The sequence below is a fragment of the Phaethon lepturus genome, unplaced genomic scaffold, assembly GCF_000687285.1.
Source record: "Phaethon lepturus isolate BGI_N335 unplaced genomic scaffold, ASM68728v1 scaffold9786, whole genome shotgun sequence".
Classification (NCBI taxonomy): domain Eukaryota; kingdom Metazoa; phylum Chordata; class Aves; order Phaethontiformes; family Phaethontidae; genus Phaethon; species Phaethon lepturus.
This window is the reverse complement of record NW_010548299.1, coordinates 11,582-28,529: the sequence shown is the minus strand read 5'-3', so window position 1 is coordinate 28,529 and position 16,948 is coordinate 11,582. Positions and strand designations below refer to the sequence as shown.

The 16,948-nt window shown below is 38.5% G+C and overlaps 1 protein-coding gene across 1 annotated transcript in view; it reads left to right on the top strand.

Annotated features, from left to right (window-relative positions):
- Nucleotides 1-1,624: 1,624 nt before the first annotated feature.
- LOC104622979 (thrombospondin type-1 domain-containing protein 4-like) overlaps nt 1,625-16,948 on the top strand; it is a gene marked incomplete at both ends in the record, with an annotated part of 25,097 nt that continues 9,773 nt past the window's right edge. Inside the window, 6 exons of the mRNA XM_010289916.1 lie at nt 1,625-1,780; nt 2,041-2,137; nt 3,060-3,302; nt 8,884-9,013; nt 10,814-11,018; nt 13,626-13,799. Of these exons, the coding sequence (XP_010288218.1) occupies nt 1,625-1,780; nt 2,041-2,137; nt 3,060-3,302; nt 8,884-9,013; nt 10,814-11,018; nt 13,626-13,799 (1,005 nt within the window). The remainder of the gene's footprint in view (nt 1,781-2,040; nt 2,138-3,059; nt 3,303-8,883; nt 9,014-10,813; nt 11,019-13,625; nt 13,800-16,948) is intronic.

Here is a 16,948-nt window from a genome sequence, read left to right as displayed (position 1 = left end):
CTTCCTCCTGGATTATGAGGAGTATATTGTGTGTGAGTATATTTGTCCAAGTGTGAAGTACACACTGGTTCAAAGACTTAGGCCACTAACTCAAAGCAAAAGCACAACTATTGTATAATTCCAGGTATTTTCCTGCAAGAAAGCTGTGACAGTATATTCATAGGGACTTCACCAGTTAAGCTCTTCATAACATGTGGCTGTCGGTTGTTTTGAGAAATGTGTTAGAAAAACCATGGGAACCATTGGAAAGCTGTTCCTGGAACCATCTTAAGAGCAGGGTCCTGGTTTTGGAAGGTGGGGGGTACTCTTCTGCTGAAGTCAGCTTCACAGTGCTCAGTTCTCTCAGGACCAAACACAAAGAGGGTGTATTTTTTGGATAACAAAGTGACATGGGAAGGACCGGCCCATACAAAAAATGTTACAGGCAGTGCATTTTTAGATGGTTCAGAAACGTGAATGATCTCTGAGGGACAGTTTAGAGGAACAGCTATTTTTGGCAAGGAAAAAGTGATTTTGACACAAGGGAAAACAAAGGTCTGAATCCCTAGTTGGTGTTAATTGGTGTGATGAATTTAGTGAAACTTTGAAGCATAAGTGTGCTCTGCTGGGTCATAAAGCCGTTGGCATAACATGACTTTTTTTTTCTTTTTGTCTCATGGTTTGTCAGACCCAAAGTATAGCATACATGAAATGAAGTATAACATATATATTTTGGTTTGTTTTTTTTTAAAAAGGTACTTTAACTTAAAGTATAATTAACTTAAATCAGTCTTACCAGACCAGTCCCCACAGAGTTCAGGACTTTTAAAGCAGCAGTGTCAGTAGAAGCAGTACTGAAGTAATCAAAGGTAAAGTAGTGCAATTAGCAGGTGAGGGCATTGTGCATTTCTACTGAGAGTATGCTCAGGCTCTCAGTAGCAGCAATGTAATACAAGCCAGTTGGGTAAGGAGTGTGCTGCTAACAGTTTTAAAAAGCCTTCATGAAGTCGTATCTTGCTCAGGTCTTATTATGCCCAACTGCTTAAACAAGAAGTGACACTGACTTTCAGAGGTGTTCTCAAGTCAGCTCACGTGGCCTTGGGCAGCAGCATTCTGGAACCACTCAGCTTCATTGTCACTTTTAAAGGAAAAGAGCTTATGGTTCCTGCCTGTGTTGCATAAAGAACACCTTGATAGAGTTCTGGCTAGCTGTAAAGCAGTGGGAGTCTGTCTGCACTTACATTACATCATCTTCAGCTGAAAATTAACATGGAAGTATGCAGGAGGGTTGCACAGGCACTCTTCAGCTGCTGCAGCAAGTATGTGGGCCTTTGTAATCTGTTCACTTGATATTATTGAGCAGCGCTTATGGTGATAGCGGCATCATGCTAGTAATTTTTGCTAGTTGATTGTTGGGTCTCCATTGAGTGGTGGGTGCAGAGGTAGCTGCATGGCGATGAAAGGAACAGTTTGATTTGTAAGATGGTACACGCAGAATAACATATATGTGCTGTCTGTATGTGTCTATATGTGCTTCGTTCAAGTACAACTGATAAACCTTAAAAAATGTAGTTGGCTAGATTTGTAGACTGGGATCTGTGGTATTTTTCTCTGCTTTGTTTCTTCCTTGCTTATGTTTCCTCAGGCATCTGTCAAGCTCCTTCCGTTTGAGAATGTTTTGGTGACCTTAGGACTGTCTCTGCTGCCGCTGCCGCCCGTGAGCCTCTGCTGCCCACGCTGGCGAGAGGCCAGCCCGCGGCTGGTGCAGCCCGTGGCCGCACCTTGGCCCTCAGCATCTCAGGTTTACATTTTTCAAAGAAGATTTAGAGAAACAGTTTCTCTGCTGTCACAAGCTAGCTCAGTTTGCAAACTGAGCAATACTGCCTGTATTTTCTTATTTTTTCCAGAAACAAATAGAATTTTTTGCATTTTTTGGTGACAGTTATTAACCACTGTTTCTGTGATAAGTAATGTTATGTAGTTGATCGGTTCAAGTGCATATGTAAGTGTTAGTAATATAATAAGTGGAAGAAGTGAATATATGGGTATTTTTCTTTCTAGATGATACATCAGCAGCCTAACCCAGGTATACATTATGAGTATATCATTCCAGGAGACAATGTCATTAGTCCTCAGTTGCTTGCTCACAGGAGGCCAGGTAAAATGCCACTATTTCTTATTACTAAACACCTTTTGTTACCCAATAAGCTAATGGAGAAATTCATAGCATTAAATTCAGTGTAAATGCTGCCATTGTTGTGGGAGAGGCCCAGAATTTCACCCTGTGTGTTGAAAGAGAAATCTGAATAGATTGGTAACTTCAGTGAATTCAGTGAATTGGCAGGAATTATTTATACTGTAGCAGGGGATCTAGTCACATATTTAGACTTTCAGTAACAATATTGTTGTTGGTAAAATGTTAACCATGGCTTCGCATGAGCTGTAGTGCTGTAACTATGTCTCAGAAATTAAATAGAACATTATTTTTGTCTTCAGAGTTTGAGGTAATTTTAAAAAAACCCTTCACAGTTTCTATTTCCTCTCACAACTGGAGAGGGTCAAACACACAACTGTTGCCTTCCCAAGATAGAATCTGGAGAGTTCGTGCTCCTGACTGAGCTGTGGGTATGGGCTGTGTGTACTAGTACGAAGTTCTGAAGGACAGTAGAAAATTTGCAAGCCAGTTTGGTCCTACTGTTAATGTTTGTGACTTGCCTTGACAAATTTCGAAGTGGGTTTGCAGTCTGTTTGTGACTGTGCAACATGGGGAGGCACAGAATACAGAGCATGGTACAAAAAAAAAAAAAAAGGCTTGGGGAAATGTTGGCACTGGGTGCATTAACTCTACAGCGTGTTTGGAGGTTCTTCAGTTTTTAATGTGTTTGCTGGCTGAGACTTGGTTATCTTAGTTTAAAACAACACAGTCTTTGCAAGACACTATTAGGAGGTCTCTGCAGAGCAGATTAAATCTGCTTTCAAGTTTAAGGATTTTCCAGTCGTGATTATTAGTGGATGAAAACATAGACTGCTACTTGCAAGTGAGGCTCATTGTTTTACCTTTTTGTATTTTCCATCATCAGGGGAGCCCTTGAACGGTCAGTTAGGAATACCAGAAAGTACAAACCATGAGGATGAGGATTTGCATAGGGAGACAGACACTCTCACTGGACAGTCAGCTGGAACTTTCCCAGTTATTCATCCAGGAAGATTTCCTTCTCATCAACCAGAAAACCAGGTGCCTGCTGTGCAACCACCAAGACAAAACCGAGAACACAACTGGAAACAGATTGGAAAAACTGAGTGCACTACTACATGTGGGAAAGGTAAGTGCTTCGTATACCGTGCGCAGGAAATAGATGACACACGGGAGGGTTCCAGTGTGGGAGCGGGGAAGCACGGAGGGAAGAAGCAGTGTGACTGTTCAGCAGCTCTTGTATGCACAAAGCATTGCTGGACCTGATATTTTCTGTTATCTTACAAGCAAAAGACATGTCAATACTATTATGTGTGTTTATTTTAAATTGGTAGAAAAAACAAAACTAAATATATTAAATAGAAAATATGTAAATTACAAGGGAATATATGGCATTTACCTCTGAAAGGAAATATTTCAGGATTTTATGGCAAGCTTCCCTCTCTCTCACACCCTTGAAACACAGCTGCTTTCCTCAACATTCTTTGGCATTCTTTATCCTTCCATTTGGCTTCTCCAGCTTTGTCAGATACCCTCTCAGTGCTTTTTGTGTCTTTGTCAACAGTTTTCTGATCTTTACGGGAAAGTTTCACAGGGATTGATCAGCCATATCTTTGCCTCATTAGATGTTGCTGGAACAGCAATAATGTGACTTCAGAAAACTGAGGTTTTCATAGGGGAGAAGTGGGGGGGAAGAGGGACAGAAAGGGACTGGTAATTAGTGAGCTTTTGGGATGTGAGGGATACACTACTTTTAGCTTGCCAGATTAATCTTTGCCATAACACATTCACAGTGACCACAGATTCAATAATGCATAGCACAAGCAATTATTGGGAAGAATAAGTTTTTGTGGTAGTAAAGGTGGAATCTTTCGTACTATACATCGTCACCCACCACCATACCTACAAAATCAGAGAGCTTTGAAATAAAGACGTACCAGTGAGGGAACTCCGCTGACTGTCAGAAGTTCATATACATTGAGAACAGTTGCTTCCTAATTATTTTGGGAGGACACCTTGTGAATTTGGTCCAAGGCCAGATGAGTGTCCATGTTATAGCTACAGATGGAGCTAAAAAAATTCAGCATTATTGACACCAGTGAAAATTGCTTCCCAGCATATTGAGAAAACTTTTTTCCTTAGAGGAGTTACTGCAGAAGTGTTAGAGGTAAAATGCAGCCAGAAGACTTTTTGAAGACTTTTTGTGGAGAAAAGGAGGGAAGGTAAACAAGAATTATTTTGATTAGCATTTAAATATGCTCTGTGTCTTTAATACAAGTCATATGGGCAGAATCCTTAATTGCACCTGATTATTCTTCGGCAGCAACGGGTGAGTATCACCTGCTGAGTGTCTAGATTATCGTATATGTGGTGAATTTTAGTATCCAAATCAGGTAATTTACGATGCCATTGCTGGAACACATCAGGCTAGATGTATTCTTCCTTTACATCATAGAAGTCTTGGCTGTATTTCCTATGGATCTTATGGGCATCGGAATGTAGTTCTTGCCATTTCTTCAGAGATCTGGTAGCTGTTGGCAGTGGTATTAATGAAATCTGAGTCAAAACTACGATACCAAAGTAGTAGGAAAACAGAATCCAAAAGATATCCTTCAGCCTCCTATACAGCGTAAATTTAGTCCGTGAAATTTAGCAAGAGAACTGTCAAAAATTAGTATCTCTTTTTCCTGATATTTGGAGAAAGTGTGCATGTTCTGGTCAAGTTAAATTCAAAAGGAACTGGTCCTTGGGAGCAGGATCCTAATACTGTTGAGACTGTATGAACATTCCTTGTGATCTTGGTGTGAGAAGCCTGTGTGAATCTGATGCCCCTAAGGCATTTCAAATCAAACTAGCTTATATAGGCTGATAAGAAATGGAGTGAAAAAAAATCAGAAATAAATCTTGATACTATTTAAGGCTTTGTTTTCATTTTGTATGGTTCCATACAGGACACTCTATTCTTTTTTCTTTTTTCCATGTTTTCCTTTTTTCTGCCGCTTTATATCTTCATGCAGAAATGTAGATGATACATGGTCTTTAATTTTTTTTTTTCTTTAATGTTAGGAATTTTTAAGTTGGAAGAAGGAAGACAAATTATTTTTGTGCTAGCTAAGGAAAAGGGGAGGATAAATTAACAGTTTTGATGAAAAACTGTGAGATTTCAAAGCACTTTTCAGTAAAACTTTGGCTTGGGAAAAAAAGACTATTACAATTTTTTTAAAAGTGAAAATGCTTCCCGTGCGAACTACTGCCAACTCTTGTCACAAATTTCCATTTAAGATGACTGAGTGAATAGATCTGCTAGAATCTGGACAGTGTGGAAACTGCTACTGCATCCTGCTGGAGAAGGAAGTAGCACATCATCCCTCAGTGTTGTCCAGAGAGAAGAGGGCTGGTGCACTGCAGATTCCTTACAGGAACTTTGTCCAAATTTTGTCTGAGAGATCTTACAGGAGGAGTACCTCACTTCATCTTCTCTGAGCACACCCTGTGCCTTAAAACTGGTGGTATCTACACCTTGGAAATTACTTGGAATATGTTAATTTGTTTTCAGTCATGGCAGCATGTTTGTTACTTCTTGAAAGAAGAATTATAAAGGAGGTTAAAGAGTGTAAACTGCTGATTTTTTCCTTCAATTTCAGAAAATATAATAGCTTTTCCTGAAGTATTAGCATAAGGTAGGTGGTGAGACACAAAGCCTTACTTTTGATAAAATTAAATTCTTGAACAAATACAACTTCAGTGGGAATTGTAATTTCAAATTTTCTATCCTGAAATTGAAGTGTGCCAGCCAGCAGTTACCATCAACTATGGCCACCCTTATTTTATTTAAAGTCATGATGTCATAATTTAGAGTTACTATAGGTAATATGTAATATGATAATACAATTTAAAAAATTATTTAGCTGTTACCATTAAATCTACAGAGGTTTTGAGCTCCAGGAGATAAAAAATGTGGAGCTAATTAACCACAGATCTTAGACCTAAGACTGCAAGTTCAAGTTGATCATTGGAAATGCAGAGCTGGAGAAAACTGATCTTCTGTGCAGTGGCCTAAGACTTGCAGTGTCAATAATGTTATGAATCCATGCCACTGACAGTGCAAGCTTTAGTAAACCCATATTTGGGATACGTAAGCTTTAACTGTTAGAACCTAGCCCTTTTCTGCAGTCTTTAGACACAAATATGGACAAAGATGCACCTGAGTTTTCTGTGCAAATTGCCTTGGCCGTGTAGGCAAGATGGGACTTCTTTTTGCCTTTGACTCAGAGGCATGGCAGTTTGGTTTCTGTAAATGTGCAGACAGATATTTTGATCTAAGGAAAAAGAGAAGTCTGTTTGCGGAAAGATTAGGCTATTGTACTCATAACTTGTTCCTTGCTTCTTCCTATATTGCCAGCAATACAGGAAAAAACGCATTTCTGTAATCTTTCTGATGCTTGGTCTTAGAGACACTGTTGTATAGGGTGCATTCCTGAGGTAGAGTGGTAGCTTTCCTAGATAGACATAGGTGTTTCAGACAAGAGCAGTGTGAGTGTAATCGATGAGAGTTCTGTTGAAAAAGTGCTTACTTTTAAACCACCTGAATTTTGGTTTTTTATCTTGTTCTATTTGTGATTGCAAACACTGAGAACTAGGCGTTTATGACCCTGTCTTCAGGTTGTACACTGTATTTCCCCAAATTCTGAAGTATATTGTTAATATCAAGGTTAGTCTGTGTATATGTCTAAAACTACAGCCTTATTCAGAACGACTGCACATCATCCATGCATTTCAAAGGCAAAATGACAAACATGAAATCTGAGCAAGAAAGCATTCCAGGAAAAGGTTGTGGGAAGAAGTGTAAACTGTGTATCTGCTTGTCTGGTTGAAGAGCATTATTGTGCTTATTTCATTCTGTGGAAGAAAGTTAGGTCTAACCTAAGCAAAACGTTTCTCTTACAGTTCAAAGTTCATTTTCCTGTTTGTGGTTTCTTTCTCTGTCTAAGTCTGAATATCTTCACTAATTAAGTCTTCAATACCAATAAATAATTAGTCATTTGGAGTTATTTGCTGTAGGATAGCCTAAAACAACTAAAAACACCCTATTTGTAAGTCAGTGGGTCTAGCTTCAAGTGGGTGAACGGGCACTTGTGGACTGTGCCTTGACCACTTCTCTTTTGTCTGAGCCCTGTTTCTCTTGCAATCGCACGGCTCCTATTACCATGGAGGTGTCCTGTGCCATTAGAGAGGAGGCATTGCTGCTGCTTTACGTGGTGTAAACATGGCAGGGAGAGAATCGGTAGGCTTTTGTGCTAGTTTCTAAAAAGAACTAAAAAGAAAAATTTTCCTAGTCTTCCTTTTGCTGTTCTATATTTTTATATACATATTATATACTATATATACTGTACATATACTATACTATATACTACTATATGTAGTATAGTATATATGTGTGTATGTATATACAAGTATATAGTGTGTGTGTGTGTATATATATATACACACACATACACTTGCAGAGTTGTATTTCACATCCTTTGCCAGATTCAACTGCAGGTGGGCCTTGCCTTTCCTAACCCCACCCCTGCACTATCAGACAGCATCCCTGAACCCCTCTGGGATCACCTGCCCCTGCTTACACCTTTTCATGTCTAAGTTTACTTAGGAGCTCCTTGCTTATCCATGCAGGCCTCCTGCCACCTTTGCTTGATTTCCTACTTACTGAGACAGACCTTTCTTGAGCTTGGAGGAGGTGGAGGACGTGGTCTTTGAATATCAACCAACTCTTCTGGACCCCTCTTCTCTCTAGGGCTTTATCCCGTGGGATTCTTCCAGGCAGATCTCTGAAGAGGTTTGGGTCTGCTCTTCTGAAATTCAGGGTTGTGGTCCTGCTTTTTTCCCTGCTCCGTTCTCTTAGAATCCTGAACTCTACCATTTCATGGTCACTACAGTCAAAGCTGCCCCTGACTTTCACATCCCTGACTTTTTCTTCCTTGCTTTTATGTATCAGGTCTAGCAGAGCACCTTTTCTGGTTGGATCCTCGACTGCCTGTGTCAGGAAACTTGTTAATGTACTCCAACTTTTCACTTAACAAATACAAGTAGGCATGTTAGCCACCTTGCTCTTTGTCATCATTTCAGTAGTCAATTTGCAGCAGTAATAGAAGTAGAGTTCTGTTTTTCTGCTCTAGCATGAAAATTATTTAAAGATCAAGCATTAAATATGGAGAGTAGTAACTTCTAGTGAGTCTGTAGCCTACAGTAATGTTTAGCCTGTAAGCTTTTATCTCATAAGTCTTTTAAAAAAACAGGTAAAGTGGATAATATTCTCATGTGTTTACTCACCACATAACTCTGAAATAAGGAGGGTCAGTCTCTTTCCAGAAGCACAAAAGAATTGCTGCTAAATTTTTCCTCCTCTCAAGCATGTGTTGTGGCCACTTGGCTTCATTTTTTTAAAATGAAAGACCAAGGAGGATGTTTTCTCAGCCTTTCCTACAGTGCCATGCTGTACTTTCTATATACTAAGGACTTCCTTTAACACTACAATGTAAACAGTATAACATTCAGCTCTCACATTTGGAAATTTTGGATATAATCTTAGTCTGTATCTCCTGTTGTTAATGTTACGCTTTTCCTTTCTGCATCAGTGTTAGATACTACTGTTACGGCTTATACTGCAGAGTCTTTTGCAATGCATCGCCTAATTTTCTTCTTCATTTCAGGGTCACAGTACCCAGTTTTCCACTGCGTCAACAGAGTCACTCATGAGGAGGTATCTGAGAGTTACTGTGACAGCAACACCAAACCTATTCCAGAAGAGGAGGCCTGCAACCTCTTCCCATGTCCAGCTTTGTAAGATATTACCATTTAAGTCAAGTGAAATAAGCCAATATCATTGAGGTTTTGCATGTGAAATAGGCTATTCCAAGTAGGAAACTAGTTTGAACTTCTAAGTACTACACACTTGTGTCATAAAGTATAGTGGATATTTTTTCCTTAGTTGGTCATGGCCTTCTTCCCCTTCACAGGGAGCCATAACATTCAGGGAAGGCAAAAGGGAAGTTGGCAACAAGTAGATGTAGTAATTTCTCAAAATATGTGTGATTGTTCAGATATGCACACTACACATGGTCTCTCTATGGGTACGTTTTTTCAAGTGACAGGCTTCTGCATATACGTGTCTAAAGGAGGCTCTGTAGGTTATATCACTCCATACTGGATCGTGTGCTGTAGTACCCACCTGTTCATTCCATGGTGTCATATTCAACGATGAGATTAGGCTGATAGTGCTCACAACAGCCCCTTCCTAAACATCACCTCTCTTTCCTGCAATTCAGTAGTTCTTCAACTCGAAGACTGGATTCTGAAGTAATAGTCCTTGTTTCAAGCACACTAATACAGCCAGTTCAGGTCTGAAAAGACACTTGCCATCAGGAGACTGTGATTTAGAATTGCCTAAGCAACTTCTTCTAAATAATGTGTGTGTGTGTATGTGTATATAAAAAAAAAAGTCAGTTCATCCAGGGTGTATACCAAGAAGAGAAAAGAGTTAAACCCAGTTGCTTTTATAGCAACTTTATTTCGGGTCAGCAGCTGTATTTTCCATCTCTCCTGGTTACATTCTTCAGTTCCCTTCTGAGCAGCAAGTGGCCACTCCTTATCCCACAGAAGTTTCTAACGGTGTAAGTGCTGCTAACAGTGTTAGAGATGCTGGACAAGCAACTTCCTAGTGCATATTAGATACTCGGGAACTTCTGAAGCCGTTTACTGATGGGTGTCTTCTTTCACCAAGCATTTTTCTCACCTTTTTCTTTCTAACAACTCATACTAATTCAGCTTCATTTGTTTACACAGGATAATATCAAGAGTATAAACAAAGATGTGTAAATATTTATTTAAAAGAATACAGAGATTTTGCTTGCTCTCCAGAAGAATTCTGAAATAAAATGTGTAAACAGTTCAGATACTTCCCTATTTGTGTATGTCTTCATGCTTGAAATGAAAATGACATGTTTATACAAAAGTGATTAAATAAATACAGTGAAATCTTGGAATGAGAAGAACATATATAGGATTTTTTTTTCATCTCCAAAATTAAATGTATTTATTCATTGCTTATAATTTGCTATTTCCGTTTTACTGATGAACGAACGCCTGGATGCAGTATGTAATTTCTGTGGTATTGTCCTTTTTAGTCTTTGCTGCAGAAAAATTTTATATAACCCATCTTAAATTTTTAGGAGCTGTCATTAGAGCAATAATATATATTATAGATAAATTCTTTAAAAAAACAAACAGCTATTAGTGGCTTAATGTTTGTAACGTGTCTTGAAACCGTGAATTGTGCAATCTGTATGCATGCTTATTGTTATCAACCACTACAAGTAGATCGGTTACAAGTATACAATGTTGTCTTCATAAAGGGTTTAGTTACGCATGTGGAGGCTTAAGTGTTATTTTATAAAATTCTGTACCAGCGTCAGAATCATGTAATTTGAGTTCTGTTAAGGTTAGTATTAGAAAAATCATTACTGAAAAAATACCTTCTCTTTTTTTTTTTTCTTTTTTTTTTTTTTTTTTTTTAAATAATTGCGAAAAAAAACCCTTTTTTTTTTTTTTTTTTTTTTTTTTTTTTTTTTTTTTTTTCTTTAGCTGGGATATAGGGGAGTGGTCTGAGTGCAGCAAAACATGTGGTCTTGGTATGCAGCATCGACAGATCTTATGCCGGCAAATGTATGCCAACCGTACCTTGACAGTTCAGCAGTACCGCTGTCATCACCTGGAGAAACCAGAGACAACCAGCACTTGCCAGCTGAAGATCTGCAGTGAATGGCAGATTAGGACAGAGTGGACTTCAGTAAGTAAGATTGATTAATGTGGGGCATAAAACTTGAGAAAATAATTTTCTTCCAGGTATCACTAATCCAACATGAAATTTGTTTTTGTTTACAACAGGGAAGTGGAATGTGAAAAGCCTTGGAAATATGTGAATCTTAGTTAAAGAAAACCCTGCTCGATTGTGGCCATTAAAGTTTACTGTTCGTAACCAGGAAGGAGCTGAAAAAGAGCGATTGAATAGTACAAAACATGCAGATGCGTGTGTACAGAAGTACACAAGCTTTCTGAGCAATGCCTTTTTTAAATACTATATGAAGTAGAGCTGTGAGAGTCCTGATAGGTTTACCTGTACTGCTCTTTCTCATGGCATGTAGAGTTTAGTTCCGGGAGTTATTTATGTATGTATTAAGGGTCGGTAGTTGCTGTTACTGTAGTTGGTTTGAGGCTATGCCGAGATTTTCAGGTAAATGTGGACAGTACAGTTTTAAGCTTCAATTTCTGTGTTGCTTACAAAAGGTTTGGCCAACGTGACAACTATCCTAGATACTGTTATGGCCTTTGTGTGAAAGAGAAAATATCATGGTGTTTTAGGTGTAGTGATAAACAAATGTCTTCGTTAGCCATTAAAAAAAAAAACAAAAAAATTTTGGAGTTGCCGAATTATGTGGGTGAATAGACCGTTAAAAATGTCAGCTTAAGCTCTGAACCTAAACCTTCTTTTTCCTTTCTACTGAAGCGCTTCCTTGCTCCTAGTTCCCCCAGCCTGTGCTGGAATGGATGTTGCAGCACACAGTGTGTTGTGCGTGGACCACCACTGGAAGTATTCAAAAAAACGCGTGGATGTGGCACTTCAGGATGTGGTTTAGCGGGCATGGTGGTGTTGGGTTGATGGTTGGACTTGATGATCCTAAAGGTCTTTTCCAACCTTAATGATTCTGTGTGATTCTGCATGTGACTAGCTGCACTGGCCGTAGCAGCACAGCCTTCCATGCACATGGTCACAGTAGACTAAAGAGTCATGCAGCAGACTTTGTGTAGCTTTATAGTGGGTCTTCCCTCATGGTAAAGCCTGTGTGAGTTAACTCCCTCAGTTGTTGCATTTCTGAGGCAGAAATGGTAACTTCCTAGTCATGAAATATCTGTGATACATGGATATAGTCTTGATTAAAAAATACCTAGACAGTGGAGTGTAAGGATATATTGGTTAACTCATTATTCATGATGAACTAAAATCCATCTAGAGTTAAAGGACAGTAAAATTTATATTAGAGATAAAGTTTTTATTATTTTATTGTGTTGGTAATAAGAAAGGGGAGCTGGTTTTGTGTTCTATTGCATTTTGAGAAGTATTTCAGTGTACAGAGCCTTTAGAGGTTTACTGCCTATGGTGAATCAAGCTAAACAAATGCTTTAGAAATTGTAGCTGGTTGAACATAAGCGTAATTCCAATAAAATTCGGTGATTGATTTCCTCTTGGAAGTAAAATGAAAGTTCTTGGCATGAGAAAGATCCATCATAAAGAAAGAAGCAATTAACTTTGCAAACTGGTTTCAGTAGAACCTTTATTTTTGTTTGCGCTTACTGAAGGTTTTCACTTTGGAAACAGGTCTGTGATCTTGAAAGTAAGTCCATCTTAAGATTTTAATGTGCTTATCATTTTTTTCTGAGATACAAATGTCAAAAACATTGATCTAAATCTGATTAGAAAAAATGGCATTGTGGTAATTTAAAGTTTGGAGTCAGCAGACTAGACTTCGAGAGTAACTCTGGACAAATTGCCCTGCTTATGACATAACGAATGGGGTATTTGTTTTCATTAGTATTTTGCTATTTAATGATCTCACACATCTAGTTTGGGTTTTGGTCAGTGTTCTAGAGTGAACAGTTGATGAAATAGCTGCAGTCTGAAGATGAAGTCTGTGAAGTATCTTGCTGGTAGGGAATACATTTTACATGGTAAAGAGATTTGATGTGTAAATATGGTAGATGTTTAAGTATTCAAAAGCAAGTTAAAAGCAATGAGGCTGCCTTTGGAAGCTTTGCTAGGTACCCTTGTATGCAGGTACTGTAGTCTTTAATCTTCAAATTCCCAGAGATTTCCCCTTTAATTCTAGAGTGTTTACAGGACTCATAAAAACATTTCATGCTTACACAGCATAAAATTATGTTTCCATGTTGCTTCATGATCTGGATGCTTCACATCATCAGGCAGAAATATCAATTACTGTCAGCATTCTCTGAGGTTGAAGAAGAGAGAGCAGGAGAAGGCCTTGACTTGTAAGAGGGATTCAGAAGTTGTGTTTCTTTGCGTTTCTCTTGCTTCATATCTACTTGTAGGTCAAGATCAGAATTATGCATAATAATGTCAGCAGTTCGTTTGATAAGGTGCAGCATGGCTTGTTGAAGATAGGGTTTAATTTTATGTTTTCAAATGTATCTGCATAATATTACTGTAGAATACTACAGGCTGAGAATATGATTTAAAACTACTAGTGTGTTTTTTATTCCCTGTTCTTAGCAATCTAGAGTAGTTCTATTGGAATGAGTGAGTTGTACGTTCCCAGCTCCCTGATGAACCTCTGCAGTTCTTGCATAGAGTCCTGATGCAACCTCCCTTTTATTACAGTGTTCAGTGCCTTGCGGAGTGGGGCAGAGGACCCGAGATGTGAAATGTGTCAGCAACCTTGGAGACATTGTTGATGATGAGGAATGTAACATGAAGCTGCGGCCAAATGATATTGAGAACTGCGACATGGGTCCCTGTGCTAAGAGCTGGTTCCTTACAGAGTGGAGTGACAGGGTAAGGCTTCTCATTATCTCTGTGCTGCCAAATCTTCTAAAACAACATAGATGCATCAAAATTTTAAAATATACATCTGTACAACCATAAACAGAGTGATCTTATTTTTCATGTTTATCCTTGATCTGTTAAACAGGCAAGAGCAAACAAAAAAATAAAGATCCCACGGGCATCTTGAGTTTGTTTTAGATACAAGAATGCATGGAAAGGGCAAGCCTGTGGGTACATGGCCAAACATCTGGATTTAGAATTGGCTCTGTGTCTGAACTTCCCAAAATATTGAGTGTGCTGAGATTTATTACTCTGCCTTGCTTAGACCTGAGTCTCAAGATTCAGACTCTAAAAGTTTCCCTACTGTTTTTTTAAGGGATGGAGGTTTGAGGCCTGATGTCTTTGCTTAAGTTCAAACCATAAAACAATTATTCTATAGCTGTGAAAAGAGGGGAACAACTTTATAAACTCAGGCAAGGTTGATACAGGCTTTTGTACTTTGTGAGCATGGATGTATTTTTTTTTAATTTCAATGAGTCAGATTCTCCACATGAAAGCCATAAAAACAGTGGTGATTTACCTTGTTTCATGATTGGGCTCAGAGTTCTTGTTCAGTAGCAATATTTATATGCTTTCATTAAAAGGCTTACAAACATGGGCAAAGAAGAGACTGGCATTTCGGTCCCTCTTGTGGATGCTTGCATATCAATTTCATCCATACACAAGTTGAGCCTTCAGCCTGTAAAATCCTGATCGCATCTCCCTTTTCTTCGGTTGTTTTGGCAGGCAAATAATATAATTTATTGTTGAAGCTGTAAGATTACATTCATAACTTCACGGATTCATAATTCAGATCACTTTGTGGTTGTATCTCTGAAAGCTAGGAAAGTCTGGCTCATAGGTTATGCATTAGTTTGGACACTCAGAAGATTTTCCACGTGTTTTAGATGCAGAGGAGGAGAAACAATTTCACAAGTAGAACAGGTTCCTGGTATGTCACTTAATTTTTAAAAGGCTGATCAGACTCCTGCAAAATTTTCAGCCTCCAGACAACGCAGATTTTCGAAAGAAGAAGAAATTACACATTAATAAATCTTTGTTGTTGTCATTTGAACTTTTTTTTCCAGTTGTTATTCACTCAGTGTACGTTCTTGCATAGCATAGGCAGAAAGTTACCAGGTAAACTATAGGTATTGGTGCAAATGGCAAAATTTTTGCTGTAGATGAAATGGCAGTGCCTTTTTTGTTTCTTTTTTAGCTTGTAGAGCTGTTCTTTGTACAGTGCTATTACAGTGATACTTTACAAGTAAGAAGGAAAAATGCATTCTACCCTCAAAGACATCTTGAAAAATGTGGCCCAACTACTACTATCAGCTAGTGCAGTTCCACCACATAAAGCACATAAATTCCAGTGAAGACTCTAGCACCAATGTTTTCTTCATTATTCTGCACTGATGTTTTGTCCTCTGCAGAATTAAAAAGTTTTTGTAGCTGAAGGTTATGACTGTAGAATGTTATTATGCTTATTTATATGTATTAAATGAGACATAAAAGTGAAGCAGGTAATGTGGAAAATGTTGGAGTTTTTTCTTACCACAGACGTTTTAGGGTCAGAGAGTAAAGAATGGATTTTGTTACCTTCTCAGCTTATATAAGTGTACAAATTAATTTATTCCAAATGCTTGCTACTGTAGTTGGCATTATTCACCATCACTTCTGCCAGCAGTGGGCTTGGAGTTTGATTCACAAAGAGAATGGAAGGAACAGCTTATTTCAGGAAAAAAGGATATCCGGGCTAGAATATGCAGGATCTTTTGAGGTTCTCACATACCTTAGGACTCGGATGTTCAGCGACATTTAGTGGCAGTGATTCCAGTGGAAGTCAGTGGAATACAGGAGTAGTCAATAGCTTTGCAAAGACAGGCCTTTGGCCATTAGCTTTCTTATCGTGCCTTTCAAGGGATGTTTTTCAGGATCAGAAGTCTCTCTTTGTAGAGGAGTGTGTTTCTATTGAAAGACAACAGGAGAATTCTGTCACGGAATGGAAATGGGCATTCCCAGGTGTATGGACTTCGCATGTGTAATTTCCCCAAACAATTCTTTAAAAAGTACTTTAAGCCAAGCCGCACTTCAGCAATAAGCATAGATCTGCGATGGGCAGCCACAAATGGTTCAGATAAGCAGCCAAAAGTTCAAATGCTTAAAGAAAGCTTGTTCAAACCTCTTGAGTCTGCAGAACTGTGGTAGAAATCACACAAGAACAGACCTTCTTTGTGAGATTTATTACATGCCTACTTCAAGTCCCAGCTGGAAATACCACAGAACAGTCTTTCCCATTATATTTTGACATTTCAGCTGTGGCTTATTTCTAAGAGGCAAAAGAACTTACCATAACTTTTGAGAGCATTGGAACTTTGAAATGATTGAGTTCGAACTTGGTTACAGCCGTAAGAGAAGACCTGGCCTGTACTTTCCTGAACCCATTTTGCAAACACTTAATGTGTACTGTTGCACATGCAGCAAGTAGAGATTTCCAGAGGCCTGTCAGAGATTGGTTAGGCACATACTTTCTCTTTCAGCAAGGGATATATCAAACTTCCATGTCCAGATTTATGTGATGCATGGGGCATTGCAATACAGCCTTGGTTAATTAGCAAAACACCAAGAAAAAGCACAGTAACATAAAAATTATACAATTGTCTTTGCTGCCAACAGATGTTACATTTCAGGATTTGATATATATTTGTGCATAATTTGACAAGGGTATTCTCTAGCACAGGGAGAGTAAGAGATGAATAGTCATGTCTGAGTTTTAAGAAAAGGACAGGATGTAATTTAGGATTGGTAGAAAGATACTGGGTTTTCTTATTTTACTGAAACCTTGTAAAGTTTTAATTGGTGCAAAATCATGCCAATTGCCTTCATTTTCATTAATAGTTCGGTGGTTCTGAATTGGAGGTTTATATAATTAAATTTCCCTAAATGTAACTTCTACAATACAACATAACATGCACGTAAAAACCTGCAGAGAACATACAGAGTTGTGTATAGGAGCTGCATCTCCTTCCCAGGGTGAGCCATATGTAGCTTTACTCCGTAAATAATACTTGGCTGCCTTCTTGCCATGTTCTCCTGTCTTGTTTTCCCACAAAATATAT